This window comes from Castor canadensis, chromosome X, assembly GCF_047511655.1.
Source record: "Castor canadensis chromosome X, mCasCan1.hap1v2, whole genome shotgun sequence".
Lineage (NCBI taxonomy): Eukaryota > Metazoa > Chordata > Mammalia > Rodentia > Castoridae > Castor > Castor canadensis.
In genome coordinates, this window is record NC_133405.1 from 141603336 (window position 1) to 141616192 (window position 12857).

The window sequence follows — 12857 nt, forward strand, 5'->3', positions numbered from 1 at the left end:
AAGTGCCCCCAAAACTAAACATTAAAATAATCTAATCAATAAAACTGTTCAACTGAATTGAACACTGTTCAAAAGACAAAGTAGAAATACCTAATAAATATATAAATAAATATTCAGTATCTTTAGCTCTGAAGGAAATGCAAATCAAAGCATCATTGAGATAAAACCAAGTTGTAATGGCTGTTATGAAGAAAAACAAATGCTGGGGAGAATGTGAAGGAGGGGACCCTTTTACATTGTTTGTGAGCATGTAAATTTGTATCTGGAGGCTGCTGGAAAAACCAAAACTCTGAACTACCATGTCATCCTGCTACCCTACTGTTGGCCATATAGCCAAAGGAATATAAAAAGCCAAAGCATATAATAGAAATATCTGCACATGTGTCAGTCAGCCATTGAATGCAGAAAAACTGTGGCATGTGCATATACAATAATTATTTAGATATGAAGAATGAAGTCATGTCATTTTCAGAACAATGGATATAACTAGGTATCAGCATATTAAGTGGAAAAAGCGATGCTGAGAAAGAATGTGTGTTCTCTCTCGTGTGTGCAATCTAGTCCTTAACAAAGAATGACAGGGATGATGTAAAACAGGTTCTGAAGGATCATTCTTTGATGTACCAATAGTTTGAGCAGCCTGATAAGAGACATTTTCCTTGTACTCTGATGCAGCACTTACACAACAACAAAGCCCCTAACGCCTGATTGCAGAGGCTTTAGGGAAACAGCAGAATAAAGCAAAATTATGAGAGTGCAAATAGCAGTGCGATGTTTATACTCAGAAACTATGAAACACTGAAAGATATTAAACAAGGCCAGAATAAATTGGGCTTGGAAATACGCAATTTCTGAAATACCCAATTTCTGAAATACCCATTTAGGTAATGTTCTATCTATATGAATTTAACCCCCCCCCCAAAAAACCAGACCCTTTCTTATCACATAAATCTTCCCTCATTACTTTTTATAAGGTACTCTTCCCTCCACCCCGTAACCCTGTAGGAAGTTTCAAAGATAATTTTAGATGGAAAATAAATAATTTCAAATTGGCTTTGGAAAGGCAGTGTATCAGCTTTTCAGGAGATTTGGGTATTTAAAATAGGATCATGGGAAGTGACAATATAAGTGTTCTGATTTTAGTGAAAGTAATTAGGGGTAGGATAAAGTTAAAGAATGTTTCTGGTGATGCCCAGAATCTTAGCTAATTGGGCAAATTACACAAAAGGTTAAGAGTAGCTTTTACAACTTCTTGTTAAAAGAGAATCAAACCTTAGGTTTGCATCAACAGACTATTTAATACTAACACACATAAAATAACAGAATGAGTCAGTTTTAGCAAGCTTTAAATGCTTTGTGTAGTTTCTCTTGTGAACATGATATAATCCAAGGCAAATAAACTCCCTTTTTGCAAACCTACATGTGTTTTCCTTTTATTGTGATGAGTGGGGTGGGGGTACCCTGTGGCATTTACACAGGTTATTTCAATGTATCAAGTATGCCATGCATGAATTCACCCCCTCAATCCTTCTCCTTCATCCCGTCTCCCCCATTCCTGGAGTTGTTTCAGCAGCTATTTTTGCATTTACTTACATGTGTACACATTTTATTGCCCTGTATTCACTTTCCTATCCTCTTTCCCCTGCACCTATCCCCCTCTCACTGGCGCCAACCCTCCTCCCTGGGCAGGACTTGTTCTGCCCTACTGTTCTCCCATTTTGTAGGAGAACGAAGAGAAAAGATGAAAAACATGACATTTAAGCTTGAGATAATGATAATCACACAGGGAGTTTCCTTGAGTTTTGTTTTGTGGTGTGTGTGTGTGTGTGTGTCTGTTTCTGTGTACTCCGTGTCTCATGCTTGTGAGGCAGGTGCTCTACCACACCAAAACCTCTTCTACAACTTTAAAAGTCCATTTCAATTTTGGTTTTCATTATACTTATTTTGCCATTCTTGGGAAACCAAACATTTTACCTTAGGCACACTTCTCTTTCTGTACTTCTTAATAAACTGCAAGATACCCTAAACATCTTTCATTCAAAGATACTTCTAGTGGAGTCTTCTTCTGGTATATTAGTTATACTTTATTAGAAAGTAATAAACTTCCATTTTAGAAGAGAAAAGCAAGTGGGTACTTAATTCAGTTTCTGTCACACTCCAGCATTTTATAGTGGACTAATAGAGCTCATAGTTTAAGATTTTTTCTCTTGGAGTTTTAGAGACAGAATCTCACTATGTACCCATTGCTGGCCTTTAACTCACAAGCCTGCCTCAGCTTCCACAGAGCTGGGATTAGAGGAGTGTGCCATCATGCCCAGGTTTACTTTTCATTTATAATTGTAGCAAATACATACAATGTGAAATTTGCCATGCTAATCATTTTTAAAATGTAGACCTCAGTAGCATTAGTGAATATCGTAAAGTAATACAAACATTACTGCCATTTTTTAAAAAGTTCATCACTTCAAGTAGAAGTCTTTATCCTGTAATCAATAACTTCCAACCCTCTCCTATTTCTAACACTTAGTAAACTGTAATTTACTGTCTGTATCTCTATTAGAGATAATTCATGTCAGTGAAATAATTTACATATGTATCTGACTCATTTTACTTAGTACGATTTAAAGATTCATCCATGTTTTACCAAGTGTCAGGACTTCACTGAAAATACTCAAGTATATTTGTGGAGAAATACAGAGTCCTGACTCTCAGTTTCTTTTGGTACATACCTAGCAGTGGAATTACTGGTCTCATGGAAATTCTATATTTTACATTTTGAGAACTGTCCAACTTAATTTCTCCAAGGTCCATTTTATATTCCTACCAGTAATATATGAGGCCACCACTCTCTCCATATCCCTACAAACACATTTCTCCTGCCTCTTCTTTTGGGCATCATAGTAGTGATAAGGAGGATTTCATTACTGATTTGTAGTTTTCCATATGCTAATAGTATTGAACATATTTGAATATGTTGTTTGTCCTTGGTCTGTTGTCTTTAAAAAAAATCAATTCATGTCTTTAGCACATTTCTTCTTTTTTTTTTTAATTGTGGGACTTCTTTACATATTTTGAACATTCATTAGATGGATGAGTTACAATTATTTACTGCCTTTGTGCATGTAAACTTTTCACATTCTTAATCTACTTTGTTGAAAGAAACAATATTTTAACTTTCGAATGTCTCTGTTTTTTTGTTGTTTCGTGTCCCTTTGATGCCCTGTGTAGGAACTCTGCCAAATCAGAGGTCTTCTGCATATACTTCACTTTCAGTACAAGAGTTTTCTTTATCTGTTTGAAGTTAATTTTCATAAATGGCTTGAGGCAGTGTTATAGACTCATTCTTTTCACATACAAAATTCAGCTTTACTTGTACCATTTGGTGATGAGACTTATTTCTGCATTCAGTGTATTTGTCTCTCATTAAAAATCTCAGCAGGCTACTATTGTTTCACTTTACTTTTGGAGTCTTCATTGGTTCACATGTCCGTCCTCAGGCCTAAAAACTGAAGTTTGTTACTATATCCTGCTCATAAGATTGAAATCAGGAAATGTGAGACTTCTAACCATGTTGCATTCTTTGGTTTGTGTTCACTTTTGTTCTTGGCCATTAAATTCTTTGTCATTCCATATGACTTTGAGGACCAGCTTTTATTTATTTAAAAAACTATCTTTGGCTTTTATATTGTTCACATTGGATCAGTACATTGTTTCTCACAGAATTGATTTTCTCACAGAAAATCTATTGATTTTCAAACAGAGGAGGTGAACCAATTCAGGTTATACCACGGGTTATAATACATATATACATAGACACATCACAGGAAGCTCCCTGTATAGGTATCTTAAACAAACAAGAATGTCATCTGTATTTTTACAAAACCAGGAGGGCAGACCAGGTCCTGCCTGGGGTATTGATTGGCACCATTGGGAGGAGGGAGGATGCGGGGAGAGGGTGTAGGTGGGTGAATATTGTGCCAATATTGTGTATTCATATATTTAAATGGAAAATGAGACCAGTTGCAACTATTTCAAAAATTGGGGGAGGTAGGAGAATGATAGAGAGGGTAAATTCAACTATGATACATTGTAAGAACTTTGTAAATGTCACAATGTACCCCAAACACAACAGTAATAAAAAAACAAATATGGTAAAATATAATCATGTTTTTCAACTTCAGCATTTTACTTATGTCTTGTTTCTTTCACTGGTGTTTAATTTATACATGGGTATTTCATACATTTAAAAATAATTTTAGCATATTTTGAAGTAGTGTATGCTAATACAAGGGTTTTTTTCCTTTTATTTGATCATTTTAACATTTGCTTACGTGTGTGTGTGTGTGTGTGTGTGTGTGTGTACATTGTACACACATGCAAGCAAACATTCCCTACGCAAACCCCTCATTTTTGGGCAGAACGTGTTCTGTACTGTTGTTTCTCTGATTTTGTTGAAGAGGAAAAAAATAGGAGATAATAAGAAAGACATGCCATTTTTGCTAGTTTGAGATAAAGATCAATATTCAGAGACATTTGTAGTGTTGTTTCCACACAGTTGTGCATTACAACCCACATCGGTTCATCTCCGCCAGACCTCTTCAGTACTTCCTGGTCCTCTTTCCATAGTGGCCTCTGTCAGTTTAAGGTTGCTTTATTTGCTCCTCTACAGTGAGCACATCAAACCACACTGAAGTTTTAGTTTTCCTTTCCCTATTTCTCCTGTGTGTGTTCTTCCCTTTGTGTGTGACCCATGTCCCCTAGTATTACTGCATGTATTTTGGCTCTATAATCAACATATGCAGGAGAACATGCAATTTTTGGGCTTCTGAGCCTGGGTAACCTCACTTAAGATGACGTTTTCCTGTTTGCTCCCTTTACTTGTGAATGACATACTTTCATTCTTCTTTGTGGCTGAGTAAAATTTCATTGTGTATAAATACCCCATTTTCTTGATTTAAATATTTTTATTTTAATTAAAAAAATTTTATTAGTTTCTTCACATGTGCATACATTGTTTTGGTCACTTCTACCCCTTGCCCCCCACCCCGTTTTTCTTCCCCCCCGCCCCCCTCCCTTCCAGGTAGAACCTGTTCTGCCCTGTTCTCCAATTTTGTTGAAGAAAAGACATAGGCAATAATAAGAGAGACAAAACGTTTTTGCTAGTAGAAGTAAGGATAGCTATACAGAGAAGTTCCTAGCATTGCTTCCATGCATAAGTGTGTTGTAACCCAAGGGGATTCATCTCTGCCTGACCTTTTCAATAGTTCCTGATCCCCTTCCCATATAGACCTTTGTCACTTTAAGGTTTTTGTATGAGCTCCTCTGGAGTGGGGACTTCAGACACTTTCATGTTGTGGGTTTGGGTATCCCCCTACCTCCCGTATGTGCTCTCCCCTTCGTGTGTGACCTAAGTCCAAAATCATTACAGTATTTGCCCTAGATCTAAAGTCCGCATATGAGAGAGATTCTTGGTCTTCTGAGCCTGGCTAATCTTGCTGAGAATGGTGTTCTTCAGTTCCATCCATTTACTTGTGGATGATAAGATTTCATTCTTCTTCATGGCTGAGTAAAATTCCATTGTGTATAAATACACATTTTCTTAATCCATTTGTCTGTAGTGGGGCATCTAGGCTGTTTCTGTAACTTGGTTATTGTGAATAGCACTGCAATAAACATGAGTGTGCAGGTGCCTCTGGAGTGACCTGAGTTGCATTTGTTTGGGTATATCCTGGGGAGTGGGATTACTGGATCATACGGCAGATCTATGTTTAGATTTTTAAGAAGCCTCCATATTTTTTTCCAAGGTGGCTTCACTACCTTGCATTCCCACCAGCAGTGTACGAGGGTTCCTTTTCCCCCACATTCTCGCCAACACCTGTTGCTTGTGGTGTTCTTGATGATAGCCATTCTAACAGGGGTGAGGTAGAATCTTACAGTGCTTTTGATTTGCATTTCCTTTATGACCAGGGAAGATGAACATTTTTTTCATGTGAGTGTTGGCCATTTGTATTTCTTCTTTAGAAAATGCTCTGTTTAGTATAGCTGCCCACTACTTTATTGGTTCATTAATTTTGGGGGAGTTCAGTTTTTTGAGCTGTCTGTATATTCATATTATCAGTCCTTTGTATGATGTATAGTTAGCAAATATTTCTTCCACACTGTGGGTGGTTTCTTCAATTTAGATCCCCTTTATTTTGTTGTGCAGAAGCTTTGTTATTTCATGTAGTTCCGTTTGTCCATCTTTTCTCTTAGTTGCTGGGCTGCTGTAGTTCTAATGAGGATATCTTTGCCTGTACCTATCATTTCCAGGGTATTCCCTGCTCTTTTGTGTACCAACGGCAAGGTTTCCAATCTGACATTGAGTTCCTTAATCCATTTTGAGTTGATACTAGTACAGGGTGGCAGGCATCAATCTTTAGTTTCAGTTTTCAGCTGGCAGATTGCCACTTTTCCCAGTAATATTGTTGAAGGGGCTGTCTTTTCTCCATCCTATCTTTTTTGGCCCCTTTGTCCAAAATAAGGTTGGCATAGCTGTGTGGATTCATATACGGGTCCTCGGGTCTGTTCCACTTGTCTTCATATCTGTTTTTGTGTCAGTACAATGCTTTGCTATTGCTCTGTAGTATAGTTTGAAGTTGGATATTGTGATATCTCCAGTTTTTCTCTTTTTGCTCAGTTTTTCCTTGGCTATTCATTGTCTTTTTTGTCTACAAATGAACTTCAGGGAAGATTTTTCAATCTCTGTGATGAATGTCATTGGAATTTTGATGGGAATTGTGTTGAACATGTATTTTACTTTTGGTAGTACAGCCATTTTTACTATGTTGAGTCTGCCAATCCTTGAACATGGGAGATCTTTCTGTCTTCTGTAGTCTTTCTCAATCTCTTTCTTTAGCGGTTTGTGGTACTTCTTGTGGAGGTCATTTACATATTTACATTCAGATTGGCCTGTAGTTCTTGTTTTTAGATTTTTGTCCTTATCCAGTTTTGAGATGAGTGTAATACTGGGTTCATAGAATGAGTTGAGTAGTGTTTCTATTTGGTTTTGTGGAAAAGTTTAAGGAGTGTTGGTATTAGTTCTTTTTCGGAGCTCTGGTAGATTCAGCTGAGAATCTGTCAGGTCCTGGATTTTTGTTTTTTGGGAAGCTATTGTTGCTTCAATTTCATTAGTTGTTACAGATCTGTTTACATTGTTAATATCTTCTTGGTTCAGTTTTGTGTGGTCAAGAGCATCTAGAAATTTGCCCATTTCTGCAAGATTTTCCAATTTATTGCAATATAGTTTCTCATAATAGTGTCTGTTGATTCCTGGATTTCCTTGGTGTTTGTTGTTATCTCCCCTTTTCCATTTCTGATTTTTCTAATTTGGGTCTTTTCCCTCCTCATTTTAGTCAGTTTGCCAGGGGCTTGTCAAACTTGTTTATTTTTTTCAAAGAATCAGTTCTTCATTTCTTTAATAATATCTGCCCTTGGTTTTATTATTTCTCCTCTGCTTGTTTTGCATTTTGATTATTAGTGGTTTTCTAGGAGTTTGAGATGTAGCATTAGGTTGTTTATTTGATATCTTTCTGTCCTTTTAATACGTGCACTCATGGTATAAACTTTGCTCTTAGGACTGCCTTTACTGTGTCCCATAGCTTCTGGTAGGTTGTGTTTTCATTTTCATTACTTTCCAGGAACTTTTTGATTGCCTGTGTTACTTCTACTCTGACTTACAAAGATTGAGCAGTGTGTTATGCAACCTCCACTTATTTTCATGTTTTCTGCTGTTGTTTTTGTTGTTGAGTGATAGTTCAAATTACATTGTAATTCAATTGGACTTAATGAACATCTACTGAATTCTGTAGTCATGGAATGTACAGTCTTCTGAGTATCCCATGGAATTTTCAAAAACTGACTTTAGCCTTTTTTTTTAAAGTAAATTTCAACAAATGCCAAGAAGAAAAAGAGGAAGAATTATTTTCGTGCCTCTTGGCAAATCATAACAGAATGAAAGTAGGAAAATACCAGAATTTACAGAACAGTTGGAGATTGACTAATATATTTTCTGAACCATGGGCCAGAGAAGAAATTCAGGGTGGTAGGAAGTAGAAATTCCCAGAATCAAATGGAAATGAAAACACAATCTATGAGGCACAGTAAAAGGAGTAGTAAAAGTTTGTAACTGTGATCATTTACATTAATATTAACAATAGAAGAAATAAAGAGCCAGGCCCCAGTAGCTCATGCCTGTAATTCTAGTTAGTTAGGATGCAGAGAGCAGGAGGATGATCATAGATTGAAGCCAGCCAGAGGCAAATAGTTCATGATATACTGATACCCTATCTTCATTGAACAATAACTCAGGCTGACAGAGTAATTCATGTCATAAGAATGCCTGCCTAGAGAGCATGAGGCCCTGAGTTCAAACCCCAGTGCTGTTAAAAAATAAAAAATAACTGGAAGAATTCATGACCCCTATACCATCACTGTGGAAGATAATTATAAAGGAATCCTACACCCGGACGAGGAAGATAAATGAAACCAGGAAAACATAGGATAAACTAAATCACATTAGGTGAACAGATTACTTAAAAGAAGTAAGCATGATAAAAGCAACAAAATAATATGAAACAATACAGCTTTCAAAATAATTAATTCTAATGGTGTCAAATATTAAAAAGACAAAGAGTGGCTCATTTAATGAAAACCAATACTAGGTCATTTGTAGTTTTCAGGAAACATACCTCACATACAATGAAGAATACTGGCTTATGGTGAAAGAATCAAAATAAGGTCTTCTAAACAAATGGACCATGACAGCAGGTAGAAGTAGCTATACTCATATTTAGAAGGCAGACTTTAAATGAAATTTAGTTAGAAATGACAAATATCAATTCATATTATCAATGGAAACAGTCTACCAAGAGAATACAATAGTGTTAAATGTACGAAAGATTAGCACACCCAATTTTATTAAAGAAACACTACTGGACATAAAATCATCGGTAATACTTAACACAATAATAGTGGTAGACTGCCATAGTCCACAGTTACAAAATAGTCCACTCTTACAAAGATAGTTCATGCAAGTATAATAATAGAAAAGAATTACAGAATCAATCAACGCTATAGACCAAATGACCTAATAAAATATGTGCTGAATATTTCACGCACCAGCGACACAATATACATTGTTCTCAGTAGCCCATGGAACTTTGTCCAAAATACAGTGTTTTAGTACATGAAGCACATGTTATCAAATGTAAGAAATTTGAAATAACCCCTGTATCCTATCAGATAATCATGGCAATAAAAGTGGAACTCAGCAGCAAAAGGGACAACAGAAAATAACCAAAAACTTGGAGCTCTAACCCTGCATTGCCAGTAAGTCATTGAAGAAGTCGGGGAGGAAATGAAAAGTTCCTAGAATCTAATGAAAATGATTTATTAGAGTATGGATAAAGCAAAGGCAATGCTAAGGATAAAGCTTAACTCCATAAGGATCTACATAAAAAGAAAGATCACAAACAAATAACATAATGACGTATCCCAAGTTCTGAGGAAACCAGGTCCTGACTTCAAAATCCCAGTAGAAAAAATATCAGGGTTGGGAAGGCACCCACTTGTGCTTCATACTACGAGTTTGAGGCCAATCTGGGCTACGAAATGCTGATATTCTAGAAGCTAAAAATAATAAAATGACTATATAATTAAGTCACTATATTTAGTTTAAAGTAGTGTAGAGAACACTTCTTTGTAAATGAATAAAGTAAAAAGAAATTCACATATAATAATTTTGAACTCTAAAGTTAAATGTATGTTGGCACACCATTGGCTCATGGATGCCAATGAGGACTAGTTACTAGTCCTCATGATAGGTAGGATTACAATTTGAGGCCAGCCAGAGTAAATATCTTTGTGAGACCGCATCTACAAAATAATCAGAGCAAAATGGACTGGAGATGTAGCTTAAATAGTGTCTGCTTCATAAGCAGAAAACCCTGAGTTCAAACCCTGTACCATCAATAAATAAGTAAATAAATCAATTTAAAGGTATCTTACTTTGGAAAAATGAGAGGGAAGTCAATCACAAGAATGTAAAAGTGTATATATACTCACATACAATCTGAAGTCTGTCTTTTTTTTTTTTTTTTTTGCAATACTGGTGTTTGAACTAGGCCTACACCTTGAGCCACTCCACCAGCCCTTTTTTGTGAAGGGTTTTTTCAGGATAGGGTCTCAAAAAGTATTTGCTCTGGTTGGCTTCGAACCACTGTGCTCCTGATCTCTGCCTCCATAGTAGCTAGGATTACAGGTGTGAGCCGGCAGTGCTGGGCTTAGTCTTGGTGTCCTACAACTGAGAGTATGGCAGTGAAGGGTGTTACATAGTATTTGTGGAATGAAAAGTTAATTTTGAAAAATCTTCAGGAATTGTTAGAAGCACAATTTTAGATGCCAGTAGTTTAGCTAAATATTCGATGGCACATTGAATCTAGGGTTTGTGGTAAATAGTTTGTCCCAAACCTAAATCCTTTACAGCAATTGAGACATTTATAAGTACAGGATATTAAGGAATGTTAACGAAGTCAATTCTCATCTTCAGTTATTTGTTCTAACTTCCCAGATTTTTCTCCTTTAAGCATATATTTATAATTAGAAAACTTGAGTAGCAATAAATATCAATCAACAATTTTAAAGAACAGTCTCACACAGGAGACTTCAGCCTAGCTGAAGTACTAGCTGAATTTTAGATCTAATAACATTGAGCAGAGACTGAACTGCCTTGGTGAAGTTGTTAAATGAGTACCAAAGCACAGTGAGTGAAGCAGTCTAGTTAGGAATTGTAGCTCTACTGCCTCCTAGCTGAGGGACATTAGCAAGGTTAATGTTTCTTGGATCTAAGTTGTCCATAAAAGGGGAATCTATGTGACTGGTTTATTAGGACTATTAAAATGAATGCTTGAAAATTACATAGACACACTTGTCAGTTACTATCTATTACAACATTCATTTTTAATACAAAAATGAATGTATAGTACTGGATCTGTATGTTTGGAGAAAAACAGTTACTCTTAGGCATGGTTTCATCTCTAAAAAGAGCAAGATTATGTCCATTTACTGGTAATTTTTCCAATAAAGTTTTCTTTTTTGTGATGAGTTTTTTCAAAATAGGGTCTGTGGAACTATCGCCCAGGGTTGGCTTAGAACTGTGATCCTCCTCATCTTTGCCTTCTAAGTAGCTAGGATACAGGCTTGAAGCTACCGGATTGCGGCCAGGAAATCCTTTGTCAGCAGTGTAGTGTCATAAAGGGTAAGGTCCCTCACTTTAAAAATCGCTAAGAACTTTTTCTAGCGCGTAGTCCACCCATTGACGAAATCGCGCGAGAACGCACTCCCTGATGCCGGTTTAGGACCTAGGTCAACATGCAACTTGGTAAGAGCCCCATCACAGCAGGGAGAGGATCTTAACCAATCTTATTGAATTAACAGAAATGAGTAAAATTTTAAAAAAATATACTTTTTTGTGGTATACGTTTAAACTTAGGTCATCACGCTTGTTATGCAGGTGCTCTACCATGTGAACTCCTCCACCAGCCCTAAAAATGAAAATTTTAAATGGACATCACTTTCGCCTGATTTGCCAGGTCAGGTAAGATTCCCAGGTTCCGGGAATCTCTTTTACCAACCCCACAGCTATTCCTACAGGAAATAGCTTCTCCCCTAGCTAGGGCGCATGTGCAAGTGCATCTCCTGCCCACCAGAGACCTGTAAGGGGCTGTTCTTAGTGTTGCCTGTACAAATATCTAAAATATTTATGTCGAATTAATCTTGAAACTTTGTATCATGTTTCCTAGTAAGACTTCTTGCAAGCAGTGTACAAAGGCATGTAGAGAGACTTCAGGGAGTGAGGCGGCAACTTCAGCTTTCATTCGTTTTTGCCGGCCTGAGTCATAGTTGACCTTCCCGTCACCTTTTCCTTCCCCCGCCTATGGGGGCCTGCGCTCAGTCAGGCGGCGGCCGGAGCAATTTCCTTTCCGGCAAGATGGCGGCGGGCGAGAGTGGAGTGACTTTGGGGCAGCCTCACCTTTCTCGGCAGGATCTCCCTTCCTTGGTGAGGTTTCTTTTTAGGAGGGTGTAACGTGAGGGTGCTCCCTGCTAAGAGGGTGGGAAGTCATTGGTAAGAGACATTGCTGGGCTGCCGGAACATAACGAGTGAGAAGGAGCCTTGTAGTCAGGCATCCTAAGCCGGTGGACTCCACTTGGCCAATTTGGGAGCAGATACTGGGTCATAGAGCTTCTTAAAGATCCTCTGCGTGTTAAAGGCAGTTAAGCCTTTAGTCCTTGAATGCCTAGGAAGGGAACGTATTCAGCCTTGCCCCCCCCTTCACTGCTCCCCCCCCCCAACCCGGCCTTTTTTTTTTATCTTTTCCTTTCTTTTTGCGGTACTGTGCTTTGAATTCGGCCTACACCTTGATCTACTCCACCAGCCCTTTTTTTATGATGGGTTTTTTGAGATAGGGTCGCACGAGTTACTTGCCCACTCTGGTGTCCTCGATACCCCTTGATCTCTGCCTCCTGAGTAGTTGGGATTACATGCATGAGCCTACAGCGCGGGACAGTCTTGCACTTCCTATAAAAGTTTGAAAACTGACTACAGTAGTTTGGAGCTAATGCTTCTAAAGTTTAGGATTTCAGACTTACGTTTCCTATAGAGTGAAAGTTGTAAAATTTTTTTTGGTAATAGGAGGGTTCTTATCTGTACTAAATTCTGCTTGGAATATAAACACTGTTTTAACTGGATAGACTCCGTGTCAGCAGAGCGAAATAGATGGTGGTGAACTATGCATAGCAAACCTGAAGTCAAAGGGAACTCC

The 12857-nt window shown here is 37.6% G+C and overlaps 1 protein-coding gene across 1 annotated transcript in view; it reads left to right on the plus strand.

Annotated features, from left to right (window-relative positions):
* The window catches only part of LOC141419518 (eukaryotic translation initiation factor 2 subunit 3-like), a 67518-nt gene that overhangs the window by 6013 nt on the left and 48648 nt on the right, over positions 1-12857 (plus strand). Inside the window, exons 3-4 of the mRNA XM_074062302.1 lie at positions 11336-11416; positions 11938-12094. Coding sequence (XP_073918403.1) covers positions 11336-11416; positions 11938-12094 — 238 coding nt within the window. The remainder of the gene's footprint in view (positions 1-11335; positions 11417-11937; positions 12095-12857) is intronic.